Raw genomic sequence first — 27,982 nt, 5'->3', positions numbered from 1 at the left:
AGCCACTTCTATCTCTGCAGGCCCCACTCCCGAGGTCCTGAGGATCCATCATCCAAAGCGACGACAATTGACTCTTGACTTCTTGACTTGTTTGCCATCATAATTCCTACAACACATTCGAAGGAAGAACACTGAGTCTAGTCTCTACCCCTTCTTGTCTCGAGACGAACCTTTCTGGAGAATGTCAAAAGTCGTGCTGTGCTGTCTTCTGGAGTCATTGGAGGACAATTTCAGATACAAACTTTTATTTCATATAATTCATGTTCATATCATAATTATGTTCTGCTTTTCCTCCAGCTTAGCATCAAATTGTAATACAATTGTTCCGTTGCAGAATGTCCAGGACACAAGAGATGTGCACTAGACACTTTGAGAGCTGACATCTAGACATTCGAGGGGTTTTAAACATATATCTTCTCTTCTCTATAACTTCACAATTTCTGATAGAGGATCGCTCTGGGTAGATTTCAAGAATGAAGCGACTCAGATACATGGGGAGACCCAATTCATTCAAAAAATTGGATTCCATGAATACACGACTTTGTCTGATGACCTCCAAACATACCGGTGTTTATAGGTACTAGATAGATACATAGTAGGTCATATATTTTCTCTTGTTCTTTCCTTCCAAGCTCAGCGAACGACACGGACAACTTCACACCTTCCATGTTAACATCAGAATGAACCACGTCTACTCCTTCCTTGCTGTACTGACATGTTCACGCCAAATAAAGCCCTCTTCTTGTCATCCTCTTTCAATTCTCATCCAACAATCAAGCACACAGCAACATCGCTACAAATTTTGCTCTCTCAACCTACCACAGCCACCAGACACACACTCAAACAATTCTTGCTTCTCTACATTAAACATAAGCTACCCCTTGCTCTTTGTCACAAAGATTCTTTCTCATCCCAATCCTTCATCTTTCTTGAGGCTTGCTTTCCCATGAAGATCGGTGTCAAGCCTTCAGATTTGGCATACCACGTTTTCAACGCTTCCCATCCTCTCACTCTACACAAAGAAGAGCTGTTGGCAGACGTTGTGCATTTTCCAAAATATTCAAGAGAAGCATTCCTCAAGGACATCGCTGCTCATTCCAATCTCAAACCTGTGTCTGGATCGGACTCTTTCACCTTAACTCCTTTATCTTCCGCACGAAACTCGGAATCTTCGACATCATCTCAAGAAACTTTCCAACTTCACAAGGACCAGAAGGCCATCCTGGAATATTTGTCGCTTGAGCTAGAAACCAAACTCGACACAAAGCGTTGGGTTTTTGGCGGTGACTCTTCTGTAGAAGGACCCACCTACGACTATTCACAGACATCTGGGATTGATAATTCAGAAAGTACTGGTGAGTACCTTAAATTTCCCAATTTGTTTCCGAGATTAAGAGGCTAATTCTTTTAAGAAGAGACAAGCCCCTTTCCAGAGCATAATTCCAAATTGACTCTTCTGCAATACGCCTGGACAAAACTGTGGGTGGCATTGTTACATAAGGAGTACAACGGCGTTGATTTGGAATCAACAGACTCGTTACTAGAAGAATATTCACTCCAGGCGCCTACTCTGATCAAGAAGAAAAACAACAAGAATAATGGTTCATTATGAGCAAAGAAAGCCGCGGCTGGTACTTAGAAACACCCAACCTAGAGGGGCCGATCCTCCAAGGTTAATTTTAAGGCAACAAAGACAGGAGCCTTCATTCCCAAATGGCGACAATGCAGCAAGCTTACCACTGCAAATAACCTATCTTCCACAACCTTATCATGGCCAATATCAGAATATGGTCCCTAACTCTTTGCCATATGCTACTTTTCAATCTCAACTACCAATGACATATAACGTTCCGCTAAACATTAACATGGCTCCTAGTCATGCGACATCACAGATAGTTGATGCAAGGAATCATCATCGTAACATGAATGCCCACAACGGCCGAGGTCCTGAAGGAGACGAGGAAATGTATGCTGGATGTACTCCCGTTCTGGAGGAGCGTCGGAATGAGCACACTGGAAGGGTTTCCCCACGAGTTGCTTTACGCACTATGATGCAGCAAGCCCTTAGACCAAGTACACAACGTGAAAAGTTTGAACGCCAAACACACTATACTCAGCATTCTCACTATCCTCGCGATGCTTTTGGATTAAGCTCACGTGGCGTCAGTGTGGCATCTGATACCTCGATTTGTCCCCAAATTGACAGAAGTCTTGAGGCTAGTATTCGAGAGCAGCTTGCTCGTTCTGGTCTCCTCCGAGATTGTCCAGACCCGGAATATGTCAACAGGCCAATGGCGGTTGATCCTTCGATTGTCTCGTGCGGAAGAGCCCTGAAGCAACAAATACCATTCCATCATCACAGACCACAGTATCCCTTCAGTCAACCGCAACCCTTTGAAGAAGTCAAAATGAGCCGAGAACTCTCGCGACCACCTTTTTCAATCAGCACATCACCTCCAAAACTTCAAAGAAATACAGGAATTCCAACTTACAAAGTAGTTGTGCCACGGTCAAGTTCTCCACAAATTCAGACCTACAGAGGTGTCGATTCTGTGATCAAGGAACCCAAGAGAAGAGATAATCCACAATCGTACAAGGTCGAAGCGGGATCAAAATTCTTGACCAAAGATGACTACACTCCTACCAAAAGAATCGTTGGCTACTTTGTAGAGTCTTCTGGCGAAAGCCCTAAATCTGCCAAGAGATACCCCATTCAGTCTCTCAGCAATCATGATGAGACAACGCCCAAACCTCTCAGACACCCTGTCAAAAATCGCTCGGGTGGTGTTTCTGAACCAGAAATGACACAGTCTCTCATCAGAGATGGAAAAGACAAAGTCAATAAAAGTGAGGAAACACCCAGGGTAACAGCACCGTTGACAGAAACCACCGAGGGCGAAACTCTCAATGAGCCGATTGATATTATCGACAAATACGTTGACGGCCCTAAGACGCAAGCTTATGCTACAGTGCAAGAGATGTCGGACGATGATTTCATTACAAGCCCGGATGGAAATAAAAAGGCAGATTTACTTGAGGACTGCATCAAATCTCTGGCTACATGGGAAAAAGGAGATCGTAGAGTTCTTCTCAAGCTATTGAAGGTTCTGAAACGACTTGATGATGAAGATGATGCCAAGCCTATCGAGAGTCTAAAGACTACCTACCCTACTGAATCCAGCCCAAGAAAAGAAAAGGAATCTAGATCTAATAACAGTCTTAACCCCAAGGCGGCGTGTTTCAAAGATTTTAGTTCTGCTAGAGCTCATATTACCCGCGCCCACCATGAGCGGCGAGGTCTTTCGTTACAGGAAGAAATTACACCAACCTCAAATGAAATGTTACCAATGTTTTACCCGAAGCCCTTAATGTCAACAGAACCGGTTTGGATCAAGACTCAGCAAAGGACGCCCATGCCACCACTAGGTCTTCCCATTCCATTTAAGGCACATGTCGGTCGTAAGGTCCCAGTCAAGACGACCCTAGATCCACCTCCAAGTGAAGAGGATGAAGGAAGAGTAGCCAAAGCAATGGACCCTCGTCTAGCAGGGCCACTTCTTACTCGATTCTACAATAAATATCCATTGACTGGTACAGTATGTCCAAATCCACCTTCACCTCCTCCAGCCGCCGTGAAGAATGCTGCAGAGATTCAAGAGGAGCTTGAACGCCTTTTGTTGCAAGAAAAGGAAAAGAAGGCTTTTGCAAATTCTTCAACTGTTAAACCTCGTACATCGAAGGGAGCCGGTCCCGGTGGTGCCGAGACTTCGAAGCTTGCTAAGTGATCAATAATGAACAATTGACAACGGAATGGATAATGGATCCAAAAAAAGCGAAAGTATTGATTATAATAGTATATTGCTATTTCTGATGATAGTGTTATTTTGAGATAGCGGCGATACTTACGCAGATCAGAGCAGAGAAGCAGAAAGCCCTTGTGTATGATTAATAGTTGTAGTAGTCTTGAATTTTAGCCCTTTTACGACTTGCGAATAAATGCTTCTATGTTTGATTGCAATATGTATTGCGTGATATGAACTTCGTTATCTTTGCTTGTTGCTCTAGAAAGATTCATCAATACTTGATTGCTCTCATAACTGTCAAGATATTATATATATGAATAAGAACAAATTCTCGAAAGTAACCTCGATTACATGGTTTGTTTGTTGTTAATATCCAGGATGGAAGCGGTCGTTGCGGCCGCCATATCCGCACCAGGCTCAATATCATCAGAGCTCAATATCTTTTGTTTATTCAAAACGTAACGGGTTCATTGAGCGGCCTCTACATTTATCTAAGCTATTCAAGTTGCGAAATCGCATATGACAGCTTAAATCTCATATGCGACTATAATTTATGTTGAATCAATTAGTATAGTCGCGACCGTACGAAATCGCACAGCTGTGAAGCTACAAGTACTTTGTTCTTCAACCCTTGCACCTTCAGTTTCAACAAGAATATATTTCTTTGCACGACAAGTCATCGCACATTATTGATAAACCTCCATCAAAATGGCGACTCCAACGCCAGGAAAGTACCCCGGTGTAGCAGCGACACCTCCCGTCTCAACCCCATTTTCTACATCCCATCTAGCTTTTTCTCCCCATGGACCGCGTTCTGTTGTGCCATCTCCCTCTCAAATCAAAAAATCTAGTCCTGCAGGAACGTCAATGTCGAATCAAGCATATAATATGGGCATGGTGGGATTTGATAGTCCATCTGCAGCGTTGGCGCTGGGAATGGGTGCGGATGTCGTAGGAGATTTGGGCATTGATTTACAAGGAATTGGGGTGTTAGATGGTGGGCCGGGAAAGGATGAAGAGGAGAAGAGGAGGAGGCTGATGGGCTGTGTGGAAATTTTGAAAGTGAGTTCAGTTGGGTTAAGTGGTAGAGGTAGAGGGGGATATTATTCATGATTGGTTTGCTTGGGCAATGCTAATGCCATTTGTACAGCCTAATAAAGGACGACTTAGTGAGGCAGGGCTCGAAAGATTAGCACGCAGAGTCGGATTAGAATGTTTGTGGGAAGACATGATGGGAAGCGCCAGTAATGGACGCACACTTATTATAGCAGGGAATGCTCTTGCGCTCGACATCGATTTTGCGAATAATGTTGTCCAGAAAGTTTCACTCTCATTTCCCGATGCGCCGGAATCAGTAACCAAACATGAGAGGACAGCTTCAGATATACTTTTGAGGGATCTACAATTTGAGGCTGGGGAGAGTCCGTTGACCAAAATGCTGGATCGATTTGCGGCAAACTTAGAGAGATTAACTATGTTGGATAAATTGAGTGTTATACCTGGACTCAATTGTCATGAGGCGGTCGCGGGAATCTTTTGCAGTTTGCATAAGTTACATACTTGGGAGTTGGGAAGATTGAAGGAGAATGATATGTTAGGAATGGAGGATGAGGACATCGTGAGGGCTGCGATGTGTAACAGGAGTGGCATACCGATTATGCATTCGAGAGAGAGACTAGGGTTAAGTCTCGATTATTGGCAGGAAAAACGACGGATTCCAACAAAGGGGAAGAAACAGAATAGAAAGACATGGTCGTTATTGGTAGAGGTTGCACCATTACCTTCATTGGTGGTGGGTGTATATACTCCTTTGCGCGTATCTGATAAATGGATATCAGATGATGTTCAGCAAGCTAATCCGGCAGTCGATGATCTATTCCGAGCAGCCCAATTACAAGGGGGACCGATTTTGAATTGGTTGGAACCTGACAATACTCTTTTGCCGACAAATCCCGATATCAAGACAAATGATCTGAACGACCAGACGCAAAAGTTTCCAGAAGCAATGTTTGTTGCGAAATTCGATCCGCCGATTATAGTACCATATGCTATCGCGATGCAGATATACCAATCAACGCAAACGCCCTTTGATTTTTCAGAGATCACAACGTTTGATGGACTCATGTTTCCGTTGAGTGCGGAGGAAGCTTTAAAGACTAACGAGACACAAGCCAGAACTATCACCACAGAGAAAAATATCTCGGTTTGGGATACAGAGGGAAGAAAGAAGGTAGAGCAACATATTAATACGTTGTATATTGAGAAGATTGATTATGGAAGGAAGGTAGAAGAGGTATCTTTCAGTCATCCTAGACAATTGGTGGAGATTTTGCCATGCTTAAGACAATTTGCTTTGTTGAGTACTGTGTTGAGAAAAAGTTTTGAAGCGGAGGAAAGTTCAAAATCCAAATCGAAAGGACCATCAAAATCTGAAACACTATCAAAATCTCCTGATGTGGATGCTATAAACCCTCCGACGAAGAAACAGGAATTTGAGGATTTTATGAAGAGTATCACCACATCACCGACGCCAAAACCGGTTCTAGAAGAGCCAAAAAAGGAGAAGAGAAACGAATCAACGCATCTAGATGTTTCTTTAACATTAACCCCAGTACCCAGGGTGGAAATAGTATTTAAGTTCAAGAAGAGGAGTGCGAATGCGATTTTCGAAATTCAGGGGAATGGCGGAGTGGTGGTTGTACAGGAGAATATCCTGCATGGAATGGGAGAGGATGAAGCGATGGATGGAATGGGAGAAGAAAAGAAGGCAAGAACATTGACAAGAGATGATTTGGGTAGGATGTTGGAGGTTTGTGAGGATTTGGGGGTTTGGGTTGAGTGGGTTAAGGGGAGGTTGTAGATGGGTTTTGATTTGGGGGTGTGGACCAACAGCACGAGGACAGGATGGAGGAGGGAATGTGACGTATATGAGTGTATGATACCCAGCGAGTTGCCATCTATTTATTAATTCGTTTGATTCGTTCTAATGGTACATATCATATCATGCAAGTGATGTTAAATGTTGGACCCAAATTTTTAACGTAACAAATTTGGGAAAGAAAAAGAGAGAGAAAGAGCAATATCGTCTTGTGTAGAAACCCGAAGTCGGGATTCTGAGTGTCTGAATCTCTTGTTTTCCCGTGGATTGATTAAAAAATAATGAACAAGAATGTCTATTGACAGGGAATCCAAAAACACACTATGTATCTCACGGAAATCACTTACGAGATAACAATACACACGCCACCCACTCAAGTATTCTCCCTCACGCCCTCCATCCTCTCCAAACTCTCCCTCATTCCACTCTCCCCCGCCAACTCTCTCGCCATCCTCCCCTTCTCCCTCAACTCCACATCCACCAAAAACATCACCCCATCCACCCATCCCCTCTCAACCACCTTCCGCAGCAGCACCCCCCATCTCCACCCTCACTCTCACTCTCCTCCAACTCCTCCATCCCATCTTCACCCCATCCGCTCCATCCCACCAACCATCCCACACTTCCGATCTTCCCTCTGCAGGGCAAGAAGCAAGAAGCAAGAAGCAAGAAGCAACAAACCACTTCCCTCATCTCCACACCATCCTCAAAAAGTACCTAGAGCGAGCCTCTCGCGATATTATATCCATCCGCGACTACAGCGGCAATGAGGGATGTATATTCGTTCATTTTACTTACTTACTTACTTACTTACTAACTTACTTACTTACTTACTTACTTACTTACTTACTTACTTACTTACTTACTTACTTACTTACTTACTTACTGACTATATTAGATTCGCGCCGGCGTCGCGGCACACAGCTAGGAAGGATTAGGAAGGGACCTCGGGAAGAAGGAGATTATGGGGGTGGCTGACGAGCTAGAGCTAGAGCTAGAGCTAGAGCTAGATACCTAGATAGTTATCTATCTACTGAGTACCTACCTACCTACTCTTCTTCCATATAATCCATTCGCATGTAAGTGAAATGATTTCCTTTCCGAATTGTTAAGAGATATATCCATCCATCCATCCATCCCCCTTTAGATTTTAATCGCAGACGAGAAATTTCACGCTCGCTCGCTCGCTCGCTCCCTTTTAATCGCGATGAAGTCAACATCATCAAGCGTGCAGCACTCGCCATTCAATTAGGCTTTGCTTTCTCCTACACATTCCAAAGACTACTAAGTCTCTTCGTAACAACGCTTGCAATTTTTCATTACAAAGTCTTCATCTCATCAAGTGAAGTGCGCGGTTCATTTTCAATTCAAGCCCGGAAGGTAAACCAAGCCTCAACAAATTCATCATGTTCATATTCCCATCCATATTTACATCCATATTCACATCCATATTCCCATACCATTGTATCATCTGTAAGACTGCAACAACCAAGTAAACCAGATTCGAATATCTAAATTTCTTCTCTTCAGCTACATTTGTATTTGCATCACTCTTGAATTTTAGCAATCTTCGGGTACATCTGCTTTCAAGTTCCTTCATCACTCTCCACTCTCCACTATTCCCTCCCTCTGAACTATCATCTCTCCCAAATTCAAGTCGAGCAAAACACAAAGAAGTCATATTTCTCTCCCAAAGTTCTCTGAATAGTAGCAAATACCTCCATGATAATAAAACAAAACAAAAAGGTAACCTGTAAATTGCGAGACCGCATAGAACTCCAACTACTCCTCTTTCAATTCAATCATCCATTTCGATCCGTTCCAGTCCATGCAATTCGCCAGTCCTTTCGTATTAAACACAAGGCAGTATGCCAATCAAGTCGAGTGGAGGTAGTAGTAGTAAGGTATAGGAACACCTACTAGCCATAGTTTTAATACCCGATTCCCCGAAGCCGATTCCATCCACATCCACATTCCAAGCTCACTCCCCATACCAAAGAAATAATCGTATAAAATTTTCATTGCTCATTATCCGTATTTTCTCTTTCACGAAAAGTATTATCAAACCAAAGAGAGTCGACCATTCAATAATGAGCGAACCATCTAATCAGCTTCCGCCAATTGAATGATTAGTTTACTAGCCAAATCCAAGAAAGGGAAAGGACTAGTAACATCTTTTTCCTCGCACAGCATACCCTTTGCAGTTTCATATCCTGCGCATTTGAAATCCACTAGATAAACACCGGGCTCCATTTCATAGAGTTGGATATCGAGATGCATGATGACGCCTGCATCGTTCGCTTCAGATTCATCATCTTTTGGCATTGAGGAGGGGAGTGCGGGACTAGAAGTTGAACTGTTCAGGGAAGCAATGGAATGACGTCGGATATCTATCAACAGTTAGAAGGAGGTTTTCAAATGACTAAAGAATCACTTACCAGTTTTCTTCCAACGGACATGAAGCACCCATGGATCTTCTGGCAACTTGTAGTTTCCTTGCTTATCCACACCACTGAATCTATTTCTCTTGGATGAAGTATCATTCATAGAAGTTTCGCGATGAAGAGAGGCGCCACTTCCATTTGGATCATCATTGTCATTGTTATTATCATTGCGATTGTTCCCATTACTTTCACTCTGACCAGGTGTCCATTCATCGCCGACTAACCATTCGGCACCGAGCTTTTGAAGAGCTCTATAAATGCATCCAATTGCTTCAAGAGGTTGATTTCGAGACCGAATTCCAAATTGCCATTTTGTGGGCTTTGATTTTTTCGATGGAACTGGAGTCATACCTGCTGGTTTCTTGCCTTCATCGAGTTTCGCCAAGGTTCTAGAATGTGGATTTAAGCGGCGAACGGTTTCGGCTTTTTCAGCGTCTGTTTGAGGTGATGGTTCGATGGCCTCTGAGTGAGATGTTGACAGGGTACTCTCCTGATGGCCAGACTTGTGCGTTTCCATGAACTCTTTATGGTATTGTGGAATACTGCTTGGTAATATTCCGATTTTGCTAACATATGGTCGGCCAAATGATCTATCGGTTCCGATAGAACTACTAGATCTCGGTGATACGGCATCAAGAAGGGGGCTAGGTCGAGGCTGAAATGGCGCAACTGCTGGTTGAATATTACCAGGTCGCTCCTTAATGGCAACCGAAGGCGAATTAGGTAATGAGGGGGGAATCGCTGAGTCGTATGCTGGAGGTGAAGGAATCTGGAAAAGAAGTTGATTCTTATCATCGAGGAGATTTGCTGATTGACTGTTAATTTATACAAACACCAGAATTTTTGAAGTAATGGATAACTTACGATTCGCTTGCATCAATTTATTCTCCCGAACAATAAGATACGCATCCTTAATGGCCGAAGGTTCTTCCGCAGCCAAAGCCTCTTGAACATCTTTAATACCATAACCCATCGTCTTACTAATTTTCTCAGTAACTTGCACATGTAATTTCTCCTGAATGGCTGGGCTCGCATGAGGTGCAATCGCTCGGGGATTGATAGCCTTTGCGGGGTCGACACCTGTATCAATGAATTCTTCCACCGGAGGTTGCAAATAAGCAGGTAGATTTGTAGTGAACCAAGGATCATCTCGAATATCGGCAATGGTAGCTCTGTAGACCGGATTGACTGCCAACATTTTCTTTATCAACGCGGCAGCTTCACGACCCATATAACTAGGGACATTGTATTGACCCCTAGCAATCTTCGCAAATAAAGAAGGAATATGTTCATCATCGAAAGGTAATCTTCCCACAAGTAAAACATATAATATGACACCACAACTCCACACATCGACCTCGGGACCAGCGTATAATTTTCCATTAATGACTTCGGGTGCGGCATAATTTGGACTTCCGCAACTGGTCTTGAGGAAATTTCCATCCGTCATGATATTACTAAGTCCGAAATCGGCGATTTTGACGTTCAGGTTCTCGTCAAGAAGAAGGTTTTCGGGTTTTAGATCTCGATGCACGATCTTATGCCTATGACAGTATTCGACTGCGCAGATAATTTGTTGAAAAAACCGCCTGGCTTCATCTTCTCTCATCTTTCCGTGTTGTACGATATACTCGAATAACTCATTGCCGGCATATTCAAGAACCATGATAATCTCGGAGGTTGTTTTAATAACGGTATATCTGGGAAAGGATTAGTTAGCTAGCAAATAAATAAACTTGACAGAGGCAATCCTCACAATTTGATAATATGGGGATGTCTCAAAAGCTGAAGGTATTCGATTTCTCGCTCCACCCTTCCAGCCATATCACGACTGATCAACTTCCGCCTTCCAATAATCTTCAACGCAACCTGTTGACCTGTCACTCGATGGACCGCCAATTTAACCTTTCCAAAGGAACCCTCTCCAAGCGTACGTATGACCGAGTATGCGCCCACTCGCTGCTCTGTCTTCCTTTGTGGTGCCGGAACCGTTTCCATCCTCCTGCTGTTTCCATTTTGCGAATCCCGACGTGAGTGTGAGCCGGCGTCCGAGGCTCTATGTTGTGCGCGAGCGTTTGCAGATGGTGCCAGAGATATCTCTAGCTCGCCGTCATCGTATCGATTCATGACTACGGTTGTCAGGTATTTTCAAAGTGGTTGACTGGTGGTTTATTGACTCGGGGTAATTGTTCCGTTGTCGTTGCTTCAACCCCACCAAAGATGATTTCTGGTGGCTTTCAGCAGGTACTAGGTTGGTTGATACAAGGTTCAAATCAAACGGGTGTGAATCACTTGTTGTGAGTAATAGTTGAAGAGTCAGAAATATTTTCAAGGGTATAAGAATTATTGAGTGAATAGTTTGAAAGAGTCTTCTGTTGAGATTCTAAAAAAATGAGGAACCTTATGAAGGAAAAGTTGATTTGTGGTTCCCCGTTCTCAACCAGAATCCGACGGAGGTGGTCGATGCGGGAAGCTCTAGGTAGGACCTGTAGGTACACCAGGTACTTTTAGCGATATCTGGGGAAGTGAAGGGGACCGTAGTAGTGTAACATTGAACGCTTTATTAGTGCAAGGGGGGGGGGGAGAGGGAGAAGAAAGAGAAGCAAACATAGGTGGGTAGGTAAGTTCTGCAAATTTATATATATATACCTATTCATATAATTCGTCCGATTTCCCTCGTGTCTTGAGGAGATATATGTAATGTTGAGATGATAGTACTCGAGTATATAATTTCAATGATATTTTTCTACAATATCATTCACAAGAACTCTTCACTCTATCGACAATTGAGACCCAACTCACGAGGCAAACTCCCAACCTATAGATAGCTACCTATTTATAGTGTCAAATCATCGAGAAGTATACCTGGTAGAAAAGCAATTAATTCACTCATACAATAGCAATCAATTAATGACTTCATATTTCGTATTAGATATCTACATTTTAGCCTTTAGCATCATCTACATAGTTGCCAAACATGTATCGCTACTCCTTCAAAGTTTATACCAATCGTCCATGGAATTAGCGACGTATTAGAGTTATGACGAAATCAGAAGAAAGGAGGTAGCTTGAGATACCTGATAATCGTCAACTCTCAAGTGAATTTAGAAACATTGGTTAATGTTTATGTCGTCATATATTGGGATTTATATACACCTCCTCTACTCGTACTAACATTGGTAGTTGTTAGCATATTATTCTTTGATATTGTCTCGCGCATTGTACTCCCCCTTCAAAGTTCACTCGTACTACACGAGCATCGATGGAAAGTTACCGACGATTGAGTAACTCTACTCAACTCTCCTCTCACATGGTTGCCAGATACCATCAATCATCGCTATAAGAATTATTTAACCCAAAAGTCCAAAGAATGATCACAATTATCATATGATTCCAGAAAAGTATCAAATTCAAGTCTCCAAAAAGAGACCCTGTCCACCCGCTTACTAATCCTCCTCGAGCTAATTTCCTAATCGAGCAATTCACACCTTGCCCAGGTAATATCTTATCGAAAAATTAAATACTTTACATGACCAGCTCTCACCCCTCACCCCTCACCCCTCACCACCAATAAACATCTCCTCATCATCCAACAAAAATGCTACTCTCAACCTCTCGTGCATTGCCGCATACATTGCGCGCAATAACTCGATCCCACACAATTACATTTTCCAATATACGACGCTCAGTCTCAACATTAAAGGAAAATCCTAATATTGTTTGTTACCCCTCCTCTTATTGTCAAATCCTCCCCCCTTCTTCTCCCCTTCTCCCCATCTCCCCATCTCCCTCAATAATTCCATTCCCCCTCATCTCCACCCAACCCAGCAAAGCTGACCCTTTCCTAGTACATCCACCCACCCACCTCTTCCTCCCCCCAATCCCACACCCTAACCCTCCTCCCCACCACTCCACCAACCACATCCCTCTCCCTCGGCACCACCACCACCCTCCCCATCACCCCTCAATCCTTCACTCCCAACCCTCGATTCCTCCCCTTCCTCTCCACCATCCTCCAAAAATACGCCCATCTAGATCCACAACTTCACTCGCAAGCCGCCGCCTTCGCCACCACCACGACACACTTCTCCCTCTCACCTCCATCGTCCTATCGTCAAAACAAAGGCGGAAAGTCCTCAAAAGGAAAAGATTCCGGAGCGCCACCTAGTGCCAGTCAAGGTATTTTCCCCAATCCCCCCTCCATCTACCACACACTACCCTCTCTCTTCCCCTTTTCCCATTTCCCAAGCCCATAATTAACCCCTCTCCAAGGCGGCGCCGGCTCCGGCGGCCACGGCGGCTACATCCACCTCTCCGATACCCGCGCACCCCCCGACTACGGCCGCATCGCCTACCCAGAAGATATATTCGGATCTCTCGAAGTGGACGCGACCGGACAATTCGTCGAAGGAGATTCTGGGAAAGCGCCCGGAAATTGGCAAGACTCGGGAACCTACCGGATAGTCACCCGTGAGGGCATCTTCGGATTACCGGATTTCTTGAGGGGGAAATTGGTGGAGGCGTTGAAGGAGGAGGAGAAGAAGATTAATGGAAACTAAGTTGAAGGGGCTTAGAAGGAGTAGGGAAGTGAAAAAAGGCTTAGAAAGGAGGGAGTGAGAATTATATTTGAAGAGGCGGTTAAGTTGGACTATGAGATTTCTCCAAAATTGACGGGAAGGAAAATAGACAAGGGTTTATGAATGATGAATTTGGTATATATTGACGTGTGGAGGGATGAAGAGATGTGGAGATATGAAAGCACGACGAGAACTTTGAAAGGTTGATCATCAGGATGGTTGGCGGTGACGATGACGTGCGCCAGTATGTATATTATGTATTACGATTATCACGCGACTCTACTCCATAGACATACTATACTATAATGAGGATCTATCTGGGGAAGGGAAATCCGGAGAAGTTGTGGGGTAATACTACTGTAAGATTAGAAAATCCCCAGCTTTAGCCAAAGACAGGGTCGGGTGGATAGGGATGGGCACAGGCCAGCATGTCAAAAAGTATCAAAAGTATCAAAAGTGCCGGAGAACAAAATAAATGTTATCTGAGTTTCATTCTCTCCCAGTTAGGTCAACCATCTAAAAAGTAACCATCTTGCTAACTTGAACGCAAGATCGACGTGAAGGATTTGATCTTCAAAATGCAACGAAAATAGACCTTATCGCCAAGCCATTATCAACTTTCTCCCACCCAACCATTGTTACACGCAAAAAACAATCTATTTCTTAACCTCAGTACCATCGAGTCCACCGAAAATCTAAAACTTGGTTAGTCGAATTCATGTGCCACTTGGTTATAGATTAAACTTACAGTCTCCATCATAATACCAGTAATTTGATATGGGTCGGCATTTGAAGCGGGTCTTCTATCCTCAAAGTATCCGTAACCCTTGGCACCACATTCTCTTGGAATACGAATGGATGCACCACGGTTGGCAACACCATAAGTGAAACTGTCGATGGAACCGGTCTCATGTCTGCCAGTAAGACGCATGGCGTTGTCATCTCCGTAAACTGCAATGTGCTCCTTGTGGCGACCCTCAAGCTTCTTGATAGCAGCCTCAATGTGCTTCATGCCTCCCTCTACACGCATCTCAGCACTTGAGAAGTTGGAGTGGAGACCAGCACCGTTCCAGTCACCTGGAATTGGCTTGGGGTGGAAAGAAATCTTGGCGCCGAATTCCTCAGCGACACGATTCAGGAGGAAACGAGCCAACCAGAGGTGGTCACCCACTAAAATAAGAGTCAGTGATTATTCAGATTGATAATAGAAACAGGGGAGTACCCACTTTCGATGCCATCGCAAGGACCAACTTGGAACTCCCATTGAGCTGGCATAACCTCGGCGTTGGTACCGGAAATCTTGATGCCAGCATTCAAGCATGCCTTGTAGTGAGCCTCGACAATATCTCTGCAGAAAACCTTGCCAGTACCAACACCACAGTAGTATGGGCCTTGAGGACCTGGGAAACCATTTACTGGCCATCCGTAAGGTCTATCGGACATATCGAGGAGAGTGTACTCTTGCTCCAAACCGAACCAAGGCTCGTGGGACTTGTGTGCCTCCATGAGCTTGGCAGCCTCATGACGGTAGTTGAACTTGTTTGGGGTTCCATCGGGATCCCAGCACTCGGTCAAGACCAAGATGTTTGGGGCACCACGGAATGGATCTGGGAAGATTGCGACGGGGCGGAGGTAGACGTCTGAGTTGTCACCGGGGGCTTGACCGGTCGAACTACCGTCGAAGTTCCATTCTGGGAGGTCATCCAGAGTGAATTGACCGCTCTCTGGGATCTTGGTGAGAGTCTGTAAATAGAAAAAATTATATTAGTGCATGAGTCATTTGAGGTATTTGTGAAATTTTTGTTGAGGATGCAGTTGGGGCGCAAAGCCGCGGGTATGTGTGTGTTGGGTAATGTTGCTCACCTTTGACTTGGAACGGGTACCGCCAGTGGAATCGATCCAGATGTACCTTTGTAAAGGATTAGATTTTGAAAGAGGGGAAAAAAGTATTCCATTAATTAGCTTACTCTGCCATGGCAGATCCCTTCTGGTCGAGCGCCATGTATTTCATGAGCTGTAAGGTTCAAAGGTAAAGGTTAGTGTTCTGTTTTGTTTTTGTTTTGTTGCGCCGATAGCGGGGTATGGTTGTGAGGCACAAAGATTGGTGTTATCTTTGAAGGAACGGGAAAACTTACGTTCGCCGTATAGGAAACCGTTGTTGAGACAGCCATGATGGCGGACTTATTATGAGAATATGGAAGAGAGAAAGTAAGAGAGAAGAATAGAGAGGAATGCTTTGGAAGCAAAGAATCGAGAGGTGTAAAGTGGTTGTTGTTGTTGTTGTTGTTGTTGTTGTTGTTGTTGTTGTTGTTGATAGACTTCAAAAGTCCTAAGAGTAGGAAAGAAGAAGAGTGTGGGGGATTTGGGGAAGAGAGAGAAAGAGAAAAGGTATGAAAGAGGAAGTGGGAATGTTTATGTATGTGTGTGATTTTATTTTAATTCACTACCTAGGTAGACTTTTGGAAAATGGAACTGGAACTGGCAATGGCAATGCAAATGGAAATAGAAATAGAAACAAAATAGAATTGGCTAGGTAGGGTAGGTATGATTGTCAGCGTAGATAAGAGTGGGGCCTGTCGGCTAAAGGAAGAAGAACTTTTGTACGTTCGACGCTCGTGGCTCATACATCGACGCCCTGCAGGTCGGTCTTAGGAAGGGAAAATGGCTGAGGATGGCGAGGATGGCGAGGATGGGCAATGGACAGGGGTCGGATTAAAGATCGAGAGGCGTTGCAATAGTGAAGATTACCTAGGTAAAAGGCCATTAAGTAAATCAATCGAGTATTCAGTACCTAATTAGAATGGACAGAAACAAATGAATCACCAGAATAAAATTGGAACGATGACTCTTGCGGCTTCTCATGGGCGGAGCCAGAGAGACAATGTGGAGGGGCGTGATGAGCGGGCGGTGGGTGGGCTGATGCGATTGATGATTTCATATGGAGTAATGAGAGAGAGAGAGAGAGAGAGAGAGAGAGAGAGAGAGAGAGATTCTTGCTACATACATTTACGTTACCCAGTTGATGATCTACGGAGTATAAAGGATTGAATTCTCATTCTTTATAATGAGTACCCAATATTTAAAGAATGAAATGCATTTGGTTACAAGATACATACAGGTTGAAAGAGATCATTCATTCATTGCAAACTACCTAGTACTCCATCTACGTACCACCTCCTCCCTCCATATCTGATATCAATCTTTTCTTTGTTCAACCCCCCATTCACCCATTCACTCATTCCCCCATTCCCCCATTCACCCATCCACTCACTGCCCAATACCAACCATGAACTAACATTACCTAGGTACTGTGTGTTTGTTACTTTTACAGTCTTAGACTCTGAATTCCCGACATCCCCAGTCCCCTTTATGGTCATCCCATGTACAATCTTACAATCAATCCCTTGGGATACATCCGCCGGACAAACTTACAACTGTTGAGGCATATATTACTCGACTAAGAGATTCATCCTTGAAACATTCCCTGTCATCCAGTCTTCTTGTATCGTGTATCATGTATCTAGTCTGATGTAAAATTATATGTGGCAACCATCTTCATATCACCGTCTATTAAGTTATTTCTTTGGAAAGCCCCAAAGTCAAAAATAAAAACCGCAAAAATAATACTCCTGGAACAGATCCTCATCGCCAGAATTCGTATCTTCACCTTCTTTCTTGGAATCTCGACGTTCCCTTTTCGCAAATGGTTCCGCATCGTCACAATCCAGGGGCAATGCATACTATATTAGTCCGTCTCCCTAGTACGAGTGTAGTACATTTCCTGGTCCGAGAATGCAATGCAAAAGAGTAGTTTGGTCAAATGTGTCCGTCCATACAAGTTCAAAGGATCTACAGAAAAACTAATCGCCGGTTCCATTATGCTATCGCTGTCGCCGAGCGGGTTCAACTATCGTGATTATCATCTTTGACTCAATCGAGTCAATCGAGTCAATCAAGTCAATCGAGTCAATCAAGTCAATCAAGTCACATCCCACGCAAATATGATCCTATACTTATCGACAAGACGGTACAAGACGGGAGAATCGTGCAGCCAGCTTCCAGCCATTCCATACCGTTCACATGGATGAAAATGTCTCACAATTATCTTCAGCCCTTTCGAATGGAATTCTCTTTTTCCTGATATCTTGTTTCACCACCGAAAACCACGCAAACAGGGTCTGACAAACCCAGACATTGCAGACATGGCAAGAAAAGGTCTGGTCTCTCAACGCTGACTCTATCAAACACATACCCGTACAGACTGCATGCATGCATCGTGGGAACGGTCCAAGGTCCCCCACACACACAACAACAACACCATGCACATCTCACCCAATCTGTCTATAGCCAATCAATAGTAACGTAAAAAGGTTTTTAAACTCCCCCGGTTTATCATTTCCTCTATCTGATCCTACCCACGCTCGCACGCTATCACGACCTGAATAGGGATTTCATGATTCTCGAGCCCAAACAAAGAGTGGAAATGGCCGAATCTATGGCGTGGCTTTACAAATAGATTGCTTTTTACGGGATAAAGGATGGAGGTATTGGGATGTTGGGACGATATGATTCGGTTCAAGGTCAAAGAATCTTTGGTCTGGCCGAGATCTTGAGTAACAGAAGTCATGGATTCTGATAAGAAGATTACAATCTGATTGGGTTGATTAAGCCCAGTTCGTAAGCGTCCCATCTAATCATCGATGCCGTCGTCCGATCTCGCCTATGCTTTTTGCAAAAGAAGAATCTGAATTTACTTTGTCCAGTATGGTTGGTTGGTTGGTTGGATGAATTGAATCCAATGGGAGGGAAATACAATTTGTCGGGTTTCATCATGTGATCTACCATCCGGTTCTAAATTTATCCCATTGGGAAAGTCCTTGAGACATTATCCGTTTTCCCTTTCATCCATTGACAATTTCATTCCTCGAAAGTTTATTATCAATGGATTCAATAGTAACATCTTACATCTTCTTCTCCTGAATGAATCTTCGCCATCTTGGCAATGGTACCTGAATTACATGTTCAAATCGGCATCGCCTTCAACTCAATATCCTATGAATTGTACGTGACAGAACTGCCTTTAATTCTATGCGAGGCCAAGCCCCTTTCTGACACCGACTACCAGGCGAGGTCGTACTTTTCGGGTGTGCTCGCGACTCATTTCTTTGTTTGTATATTTGCCTTTCATTCATTACCATATATTTGTCGGAATCAGTCGGTTTGCAGGTTTCAACGCTCTTCTGTACCTTATTCACGCAGGTACCAAGACCATCCGCTTGCCATTAGACCTGAAAGAATCATCCCCAACGTTTCGTGGAAGTCTCCGTGAATATGGCTTGGTATTGTATTGTTTCTCAGCACAACACACCGTTTTTCTCCATCCAAGGCGGTCTGTCGTTTGTCGTCGAGTCTCGATACCGCCAACGTCTGTCCTGTCCTGCGCTTTCACATACATGGTGAACTTTGAATCGGTGATACAATGCCGTACCTTTCTACGATGGAGTCTTTCTAGAAACTCGCATGCGACAGATTGTGTTCCACCACTCGGGGCTCAGGGCATCCAACGGCTCCATGCTTTGGTTTTCAGCTCACGAGTTTCGCATACGATCTCGTATTCCTTTTTCTTGAACTCAAAAAAGTCAATAGTATGGATGGTTACTCTCCTCACACATTACATTACATTCATCACAATACAGCAAATACAACAGATACAGCAAATACACCTCCCAACTCTATGAAAACGAAAAACTTACATCGTACAAAAATAGTACAGTATTTTCGAACATTTGCAAGGTGCGGCTACAAGCGGGTTATAAATCCTGTGTTTTGGTATCACTCCATCAACCTTGCTACCCCATCGATAGATAGATGGATATCGTAGATGAAAAGAAGAGGGTCTCCGCTCTCGCATTTCCCTACATGCCGGTTCCCCTCCGTTGATAAGATTGTCACCGCTCGATCCATTTCACGTACCCGCCCGCTGTCAATCTGCACGATCCCACTGGGTAAATGGTTCCGCTCTGTATGTATTCCGTAGGTAGGTATTCGCGACTTGAACTTGTGAAGTTGTAAGATATCATTTTTCGCGTAATGCGATTTAAAGGGGAGTGAAGATTGAGAATAAATGATTTGTTTATTCAGTTGTTGTAAATTGAGATGTATAATATATGAATAGATAGATAGATAGATAGATGAGGTTTATTTATTTTTTCTCAATTGAATAATCGATAATCAATAATCGATAGATCCTATTCAAAAAAAAACTTAACTTTTAAAATAATCAACGATGATAATTATTAATCGTAACGATTTTCCATTAATAGTATTATGTATCTATTTCTATATTTATATATTCATATATTCATATATTTCTATATTTCTATATTTCTATATTTCTATATTTCTATATTTCTATATTTCTATATTTCTATATTTCTATATTTCTCTATTTATCTATTTCTCTATTTCTCTATTTCTCTATTTCTCTATTTCTCTATTTCTCTATTTCTCTATTTCTCTATTTCTCTATTTCTCTATTTTTCTATTTCTCTATTTCTCTATTTATCTATTTATTTATTTATTTATTTATTTATCTATTTATCTATTTATCTATTGTGACGGAAACCATGTTGTAGACCACGTGGATCAAATCATGTAATGATCAGAGATACGATATATGGAATACTCCGGAGCGGAACAGTATTAACCGGATTGGATTGTAATCCGATTATTACTCCTATGATCAGTATTCTATAGTTATATAGTATATAATCCTTTTTCCTTTTTATAGGAGGAGATTAGAGTTCTAGTTTAATATAATTCTAGATATATATCTTTTTCTATTTTATATTATTATTATTCAATTACCTTTCATTTTATTATAATATACTATTATCTTATATAATAGTTATAAGCCTAATATATATTTAATTATTACTATCTTGCTATAAACCATTCTTATAATCAAAAATGAATATATTATAATTTATATTGGAAAATCCAAATCTTTATTATTTAAATACTTAGATCAATTATATTAATATAATATATATATTCTTTGATATATTTTATTATTTAATCTAATTAATTAGTTTAATATAATACTTTAAGAATTAAATATTAACTAAAAGATATTTAGAATAAAATTGATCCTAAACTTCTATTTACAACCTATTTTTTATCCTCTTTTTTCTTGAAATTATTATTCAAAATAATCGATTAACTAATTGTATTTCCTTTTATTCCTTTAATTCTCAAAAGTATTCATTAGGAATAGAATAGAATTAAGTATTATGCTTATAAAGTAGAGCTATTTGAATATTATACTAAATACCCAAAACAAAAAAGCAAAAATGGAGATACAGAAATGAAGAAATCAATCAATTACTTATCTATTTCTTTATTATTAATTAAGCCTACACCTATATCCAAACTCAATATAATTACCTTATTTACTACTCATAATAGGTTATATTATAATAAGAAAATGATATATAATAATAAATATAATTCCTATCAACAAATTTATAAATAAATTCAATCAATTATTAATCTAGTTTATCTCATAAAATTATTCTTATTTAATAAGAGATCTAAGGCTTAGTTATTTTATAAGATGGTTCTCTCACTCTATAACAAATTAGCACCATTCAACCAAATCACCAAAATAATAATTCAGTCCGAATATTATACTCTAATTATTCAGATATTGAGTAAACAAACTGATTTAATGAAATAATATTGGAATTGAGGTATTACTTATTCAAAAGTATTTATATATAAGCTTTTAGATATTAATAGATTATTAACTACTTATACTTTCCTTAATATTATTAGAATTAGAATAATATCTTCTTAGATTTAACACAAAATTGATGAGATTAATAAAAAGATTTATTTAGACCAAGAATATTAAATACTTTAATAGATAACTATAATATTCAGGGATATTATCAGCCATAATACTATATTATTGAAGGCAAAAGGAATTTATATTATTGAATAGTCTAAATCATTTATTTCAATCAAAACAATTAATTATAATTAATCCAAGATTTCCTATTTTTATAAGAATATTGAGAAAATAAAATGTTCTTATATATTTAAAAAAGATAGATTAAATTACTATTTTTATAAATAGAATTCTGAAGATTATAATAAAATGGAAATTGCTTTAACTAGGAAATATAATAATTATCCAGATTCAATATTTATAATAGAATAGATTAAAGAGATTAAATAAAGGATTATAAATAAGTTTAAATATCTATATAATACCTTCAGAAATAAGAATTAGATAAAAGAATTATTTCTTAATATTACTTTATTTATTACAAGAATATCAAACAAATTTCTAGATATTATAATATTAAAGATATTTATAATCAATTTAACTTCAAGATTAGAATTCGAATTTTATTATTTTATTTTATTTAATAATTATAAAGTATTATATATTATTAATAATATCTTTTTACTAAATAATTAGTTTTATTATTAATTCTTTAAGAATAATCAAATAAACTCAGAATTAGTCTTTTATTAAGTAATTAGAAAAAACTAAAAAATAATAAAGAGAATTCTTAACAATAGGAATCTGATTTTTACAAATATTGCCTTGATCCCTAGTTTCTATATAAATATTATTTTCAAAGTATAATTATATAAATTGAATTTATAATTTAATGATTTCAATATAACTCTTTACTTTAAAGATATAATAAAGAATAAGGTATATACTCAATATATTAGATATAATAATCTTGTATTTTTAAAATTGAAATCTTTCTCCCCTTATCTTCCTATTTCAATTTTTAACTATAATCTTATATATTCTATTGCTTCTTATAAAATTAACAAATCTTTTAGATATTCAAGGGATACTCTAATTTTAAGAAAAAATCAAATAGAATTGTAATATAAAAAAACTGGATATTTTAAAAAGAAAATATTTAAATAATTAATATTTATTATAAAAAAAATAAAGATTAAAGATCTTTTAAGATAAAAATATTCTAATTATATATATATATATATAAAGTAAATAATTTCCCGAATTTCTAATAATTATCAATTATTTAAATCCTTTTACAAAATATAATAAGATTTATTCAACTTTTTTTATATACTCAATAAAGCAATATAGCTATTAATTATCAAAGAAATATATAGTAAAAAGCTATTTAGCTATTTCTTAATAAAAAGAATTTATAATAAGATATTCTTGATTATCTAGAGTTTCTTTATCTAGATTTACAGAAAATATAGACTCTCGATTATAATAATCAAGTAAGATAATAATATTTCTATTATTAGAATTATAGGTTATATAGTATTTAAAAAATGAATTAATATTAAAAGAATTAAGCTTGAACTCTTCTTTAATTATATTTACAAGATTAATAAAGGAGTTAAGTAAATAAAGTAAGAGTTAATAATCAAGCAAATCAAGATATATCTTTTTGCAAAATTATTAATTAAGCTCTAGGTAAAAGCTATAATGATTACTATTCATTTCTATAATATTAATTCCCTAAAAACAAGATTATTCAAATTATCTAATTAAATATTAAATAAATAATTCTGATTATACCTTAAGAAAAATAATCTAGTACTTATTATCAAAATTATTAATAATCTTCAATCTAATTAAAATTCAATTTATAGATATAAATATTAAATATATTCTTTAAATAAAAAATATAAGATTAAAATATAAATAAAATAATATAAGACAAATCTTCGAGTATATATTGAGTATTTAATTAGATATATTCTGGGCATATAGATTTATTATATATAAATACCAATATTTGATTAGATTATTATTTCTCAAAATATTGTTTTTAATAAAATTTTTATTTATAAATAGGGTTACTTTAATCAATAGATCAATATTATATTTATAGATTAGCTACAGCGATCAGTTTGATTATTGGATATTACTAATTATTTAGATATAAATAAAATCTTTATCAAAAACGATAATAATAATACAAACACTTTTATTATTACAGTAAACTAGCTATTATTATTAAACTCCTTTATTATATATACTTCAGATAATTAATCATCTTTTTTATAACAAAAGAACTCTAAAGAAAGTAATTATCTGAAGGATAAGGAAGTAGTAGATAAGATATTAAGTGATTAGAAGTTTATTCAACTACCCCATCGACTACCTTTTTCTTTTTTAGTGCTAGAAGATGGTGGGGATTTACATATATATACTCTGATACCAGGAGATATAAATAGAAGATTGGCTTTAGCTACTCCTACAGATTATAATATTTAAATACGAATAGAATATAACAAATCTATAAATCTAGCTAATCAAAAACAAAAGATAATAGAATCTGATCCTAGAAGTTATATTGATAAGGGTAATAATAGTTTGAAAGTAATAAATACAGAATACACAGAGATTCCGATCATAGTATTTAAAGTGGAGTATAAAAGTAACCCTGAATCTTTATTGATTAATCATTTACTGTTACATCAATGTCATATAGAGCCTTCTAGTAAAACAATAAACTAAAATCTAAACCCAGAATATATAATAAAGAAACTTAAATTATTAAAGTAATTATCTAATTAGAAAATAATTAAATAATCAAAAAAAGTTTTAATTTTTTAAAATAATTATTTTCAAAAGAGAACTTATAATATAATAATAAAAATTCTAAAAGTCAATCTAAATCTATTTCAATATTAATTATTCTTAAATAATTAGTTAAATTAAGTATAATTAAGTTTTTCTTAAAAGAAATATAAATAGAATAATATATTCTATACTAATATTTCAGAATTTATTTACTTAAAAATCAATTACAGGAATTATAATAGAATATATAAATCCCTATATAATTTCTATTCTACTTTTTGACCTAATTTTGAGGAAATCAAAGATTAAGAGAAAAAATATTTCTTTATAATTATATATAATATAATTGTGATTATAATTATAATGAAGAACGTTTAGCTATCTAATTTAGTAATTCCAATTTTAAAAGATATTCTATATATTTATATCTTTCAAATACCCAAATATTTTAATTAATATTAACAATTTAATAAATATATTCTAGGCCTATAGTTTAAGACAAATTATTAAAAAGAAATCGATAATCTATGCTTAAAAGAAATATAATATAAAATAGACTTTAAATTAAAATCTATTAAATTTATTTCTTTAATTTAAGTATTTAATTATAAAAATAATAATTAGAGTTTTATTACTTGATGTTAATTATGTTTTATAGTAAGAGGAGATTTATAGAAGAAAACTATAATCAAAAATATATATATAATTATATTTGCGAGTCAATCTTTTCGAATTATAATATTCCTAGTTACTAAATATAATCTTGAAATCAAGTAATATAATATAGTTAATATTTTTATAAATATATAGTATAATTCAACTAATATTCCTATAGTATACTTACTATTTAATAGATTTAAGAAATCAGGGAAGGACGTAATTATTAATAAAGCCTTGTATAGATTCTATGATTTATTTTCTATATAATTTAAGAATTTTATATTAATCCTAAAATCAATTAAAATAATCGGATGTATATAGGAATTATGTATTTATTTTAATAAGGAGTATATTGTATTTATTCTTTTCTTTATCGATGACTTTCAGATTATATATTATAAGAATAACAAATCTATTGTTAAAAGGATTACTAATTAAATCAAATCAGCTTACAAGCTCAAGGATCTAGGTAATATTAAATAATTTCTTGGAATTAGAGTTCTGAGAAATAGATCTGTAAAGAAACTTTAATTAGTATATAATATTTATATTAAAAAGATTGCTAAGAAATTTAAGTTTAATAAGGGTAGTATGTATACTCCACTACTAATTATTAAATTTATTAAGTTTAATAAAATAGTTATTATATTAATTATTAAGAAATATTAAGAAAAAATAGGATTAATACTATATATTACAATTATAATACATATTAATATTATATTTATAATCTTTTAATTAAGTTATTTCCTTATTAATCTATTTCCTAATTATATAAAAGCTGTTGATTATTATATTATATATTTATAAAATACTTACTTTTTATTTATAAAATATAATTCTCTATTAATTCTATAATTTCTTATATTCTCAGATATATTGTTTATAGATGATAAGAAAACTAGAAGATTATTTTAAGGGTATATTATGTTACTTTTTGGAGAAATAGTTTTCTGAAAAGTATTATATTAATCTATTATTATTATTTCTATTATTGAAATAGAACTATTAGGGATAGAAAGAATAGTAAAGGAAATAATAGCTATTCTATGTTTGTTAAAGAAGATTAATCTTATGGTTTAGGAATCAGTAACTATTTTCTATAATAATATATAATCGATACGCCTAGTAGTAGATAAAAACGAATGGATTATTACTAAGCTTAGATATATCAATATATAGAATATATAATTATATTAAGAATATGTAAAAAGAAGTTTTTATATTATTTATTTATTTACTATTAATATAATAATAAATAGATTAATAAAGAATCTATTATAACAGAAATTCGAATATTTCCGATTATTACTCAATCTATAGAATATTGATATATAGATTAAAGAATTAGATTAAAAACTAGCTAAACTATATTTATTACTTTCTTTTAGCTAAAAAATCAACTTTTTCGTTTAATTTAATATACTTTTTGATCTTTTCCTTTTCTAAAAGTATATCAAATTTATACTATTTGTTTTTAATAAGCCTTTTTGTTTTATAAGTTTTATTCTTAAGATGTTAAATAAGTTTAAGAGATTTATTCTTTTTTATAGAAATTTTTGAAAACGGTTTTTTAGGAATATATTTCTTAATAAAAAAGTCCTTTTTTGTAAGATTGATTATAATAACTTTATGATAAGTAAACTTATATATATCAAAGTCTGCTAAAAGCTCTCAAAAGATTTTATAAAGTTTTTCTAATTTTTAGTTTTATTATTAATATTATAATTAATTGAAGGTGGAAGTAAGTATATATCTTTTTATTTTATACTTTATAAATATTAATATAAAGTTTTCTTATAGAAACTATAATATTTAAAGTAACTTTATATATATATATTTTACAATTCTAATAACAAATATTCTTAAATCAACTAAGATTCTTATAATAATTATTTAAGATCTTTATTTACTTGAATACCAAAGATTTTATATAATCAAAATATAAATAATTGTTTACCAGCCCTTTAATAAACTTATCAGATTACAAGAATCAAGTTTTAACAAAAACTCTTAACAAATTGATTTCGATTTTTATATACTAAAAATCGGTAAAAGGCAAATTATTATCAGGATTATTATTGGAAATGTAGAGATTATAGAATCTATGCTTATTAGAATAATTGGATAAAGAAGGAATTATACAAAAATACTTATCTAGATTACAAAAAAGATAAAATTTAGTAGAAATTAAAATAATCAATTTAGAATAATTATTAAGAAAATATAGGATTTTGAAGTTATCCGACTTTTTATATTTAATCTTTATTAGTTTATAACCTTTTCTTATACCTACAGAAATTATAATAATCTTCTGAAAATCAGGAATAATTATATCACACAATTTATAAAAGAAATATAATTTAGGATTATCTTAATAAATACCCAAGACAATACCATACAAAGTATATTTTTATATAAATTAAGGCTAATTTCAAATTAATATATAATCAATTTAAAGGCAAAGAATAATATCTATTTCTAATAATATAGTAATAGGAATAAGCATAAAGGGAATAATAGTAATAAAAATAAATTAAAAAATTAAATTAATAATATTTTCTAAAAAAAGTTATTGATAGACATATTATATTTAAATAAGGAAAGTAATATAATTAGAATTATAATAATTATTATTTAATAATAAGGCAAAGGGAATAGTTGAGGAGAATTAAATAAAGAACTTTTAAAAAGGTTTTTAAAAAGAAATAGTTATTAAAATAATAATCAATTAATAACAGGGCTTATAAAAGTAGGGATGGGATTAATAGTATCAGGATTATTTTTATATATAGTTAATAATATTATTGGAGGATTAGTTACTAATAGAATAAAGAACCTTAAGAATGAATGTAAATTATGCTTAATTATAGATTCAGAAAAAAGCTTATCGCGAGCAGTAGGGGAAAAAGGAATAATAGAGGAATACTTTCTTGATTGATTACGGCACTTTATTCTTTTAGGGTTTTTGGACTAACTAGGATCATATTTGTTAGGAAATAAATAATCTGTTTGAA

At 36.4% G+C, this 27,982-nt stretch overlaps 6 protein-coding genes across 6 annotated transcripts; 4 read left to right on the top strand and 2 right to left on the bottom strand.

Annotated features, from left to right (window-relative positions):
* Positions 1-946: 946 nt before the first annotated feature.
* Positions 947-1,612, top strand: EAE98_003642 (uncharacterized protein; the record flags this gene model as incomplete). The annotated part of the gene is made up of 2 exons (XM_038951262.1): positions 947-1,355; positions 1,416-1,612. The coding sequence occupies 2 exons, from the start codon at positions 947-949 to the stop codon at positions 1,610-1,612; spliced, it is 606 nt and encodes a 201-aa protein (XP_038812726.1).
* A 175-nt stretch (positions 1,613-1,787) lies between these two features.
* Positions 1,788-3,785, top strand: EAE98_003641 (uncharacterized protein; the record flags this gene model as incomplete). The annotated part of the gene is made up of 1 exon (XM_038951261.1): positions 1,788-3,785. One exon carries the CDS (start codon positions 1,788-1,790, stop codon positions 3,783-3,785), a length of 1,998 nt encoding a protein of 665 aa, XP_038812725.1.
* A 726-nt stretch (positions 3,786-4,511) lies between these two features.
* EAE98_003640 (uncharacterized protein) lies at positions 4,512-6,663 on the top strand (the record flags this gene model as incomplete). The annotated part of the gene is made up of 2 exons (XM_038951260.1): positions 4,512-4,865; positions 4,954-6,663. 2 exons carry the CDS (start codon positions 4,512-4,514, stop codon positions 6,661-6,663), a joined length of 2,064 nt encoding a protein of 687 aa, XP_038812724.1.
* A 2,121-nt stretch (positions 6,664-8,784) lies between these two features.
* EAE98_003639 (uncharacterized protein) lies at positions 8,785-11,252 on the bottom strand (the record flags this gene model as incomplete). Its single annotated transcript, XM_038951259.1, has 4 exons — positions 8,785-9,071; positions 9,120-9,932; positions 9,990-10,825; positions 10,882-11,252. The coding sequence occupies 4 exons, from the start codon at positions 11,250-11,252 to the stop codon at positions 8,785-8,787; spliced, it is 2,307 nt and encodes a 768-aa protein (XP_038812723.1).
* A 1,435-nt stretch (positions 11,253-12,687) lies between these two features.
* Positions 12,688-14,183, top strand: EAE98_003638 (uncharacterized protein). Its single transcript, XM_038951258.1, has 3 exons — positions 12,688-12,843; positions 12,974-13,304; positions 13,398-14,183. The coding sequence occupies exons 1-3, from the start codon at positions 12,724-12,726 to the stop codon at positions 13,682-13,684; spliced, it is 738 nt and encodes a 245-aa protein (XP_038812722.1). The 5' UTR covers positions 12,688-12,723; the 3' UTR covers positions 13,685-14,183.
* A 175-nt stretch (positions 14,184-14,358) lies between these two features.
* On the bottom strand, positions 14,359-15,873 carry EAE98_003637 (uncharacterized protein; the record flags this gene model as incomplete). Its single annotated transcript, XM_038951257.1, has 6 exons — positions 14,359-14,397; positions 14,451-14,872; positions 14,929-15,445; positions 15,566-15,611; positions 15,670-15,716; positions 15,838-15,873. The coding sequence occupies 6 exons, from the start codon at positions 15,871-15,873 to the stop codon at positions 14,359-14,361; spliced, it is 1,107 nt and encodes a 368-aa protein (XP_038812721.1).
* Positions 15,874-27,982: the final 12,109 nt, after the last annotated feature.

The sequence above is a fragment of the Botrytis deweyae genome, assembly GCF_014898535.1.
Source record: "Botrytis deweyae strain B1 chromosome Unknown BDEW_006, whole genome shotgun sequence".
In the NCBI taxonomy this organism is placed as follows: Eukaryota; Fungi; Ascomycota; class Leotiomycetes; order Helotiales; family Sclerotiniaceae; genus Botrytis; species Botrytis deweyae.
This window is presented reverse-complemented; position numbering and strand designations above follow the sequence as displayed.

Bases quoted from the DNA above. Each gene is read 5' to 3' on its own strand.
- EAE98_003638 (XM_038951258.1), top strand. From the start codon at position 12,724: ATGCTACTCTCAACCTCTCGTGCATTGCCGCATACATTGCGCGCAATA. The intron at 12,844-12,973 runs GTTTGTTACCCC...ACCCTTTCCTAG, and splicing joins TAAAGGAAAATCCTAATATT to TACATCCACCCACCCACCTC. The intron at 13,305-13,397 runs GTATTTTCCCCA...CCCCTCTCCAAG, and splicing joins GCCACCTAGTGCCAGTCAAG to GCGGCGCCGGCTCCGGCGGC.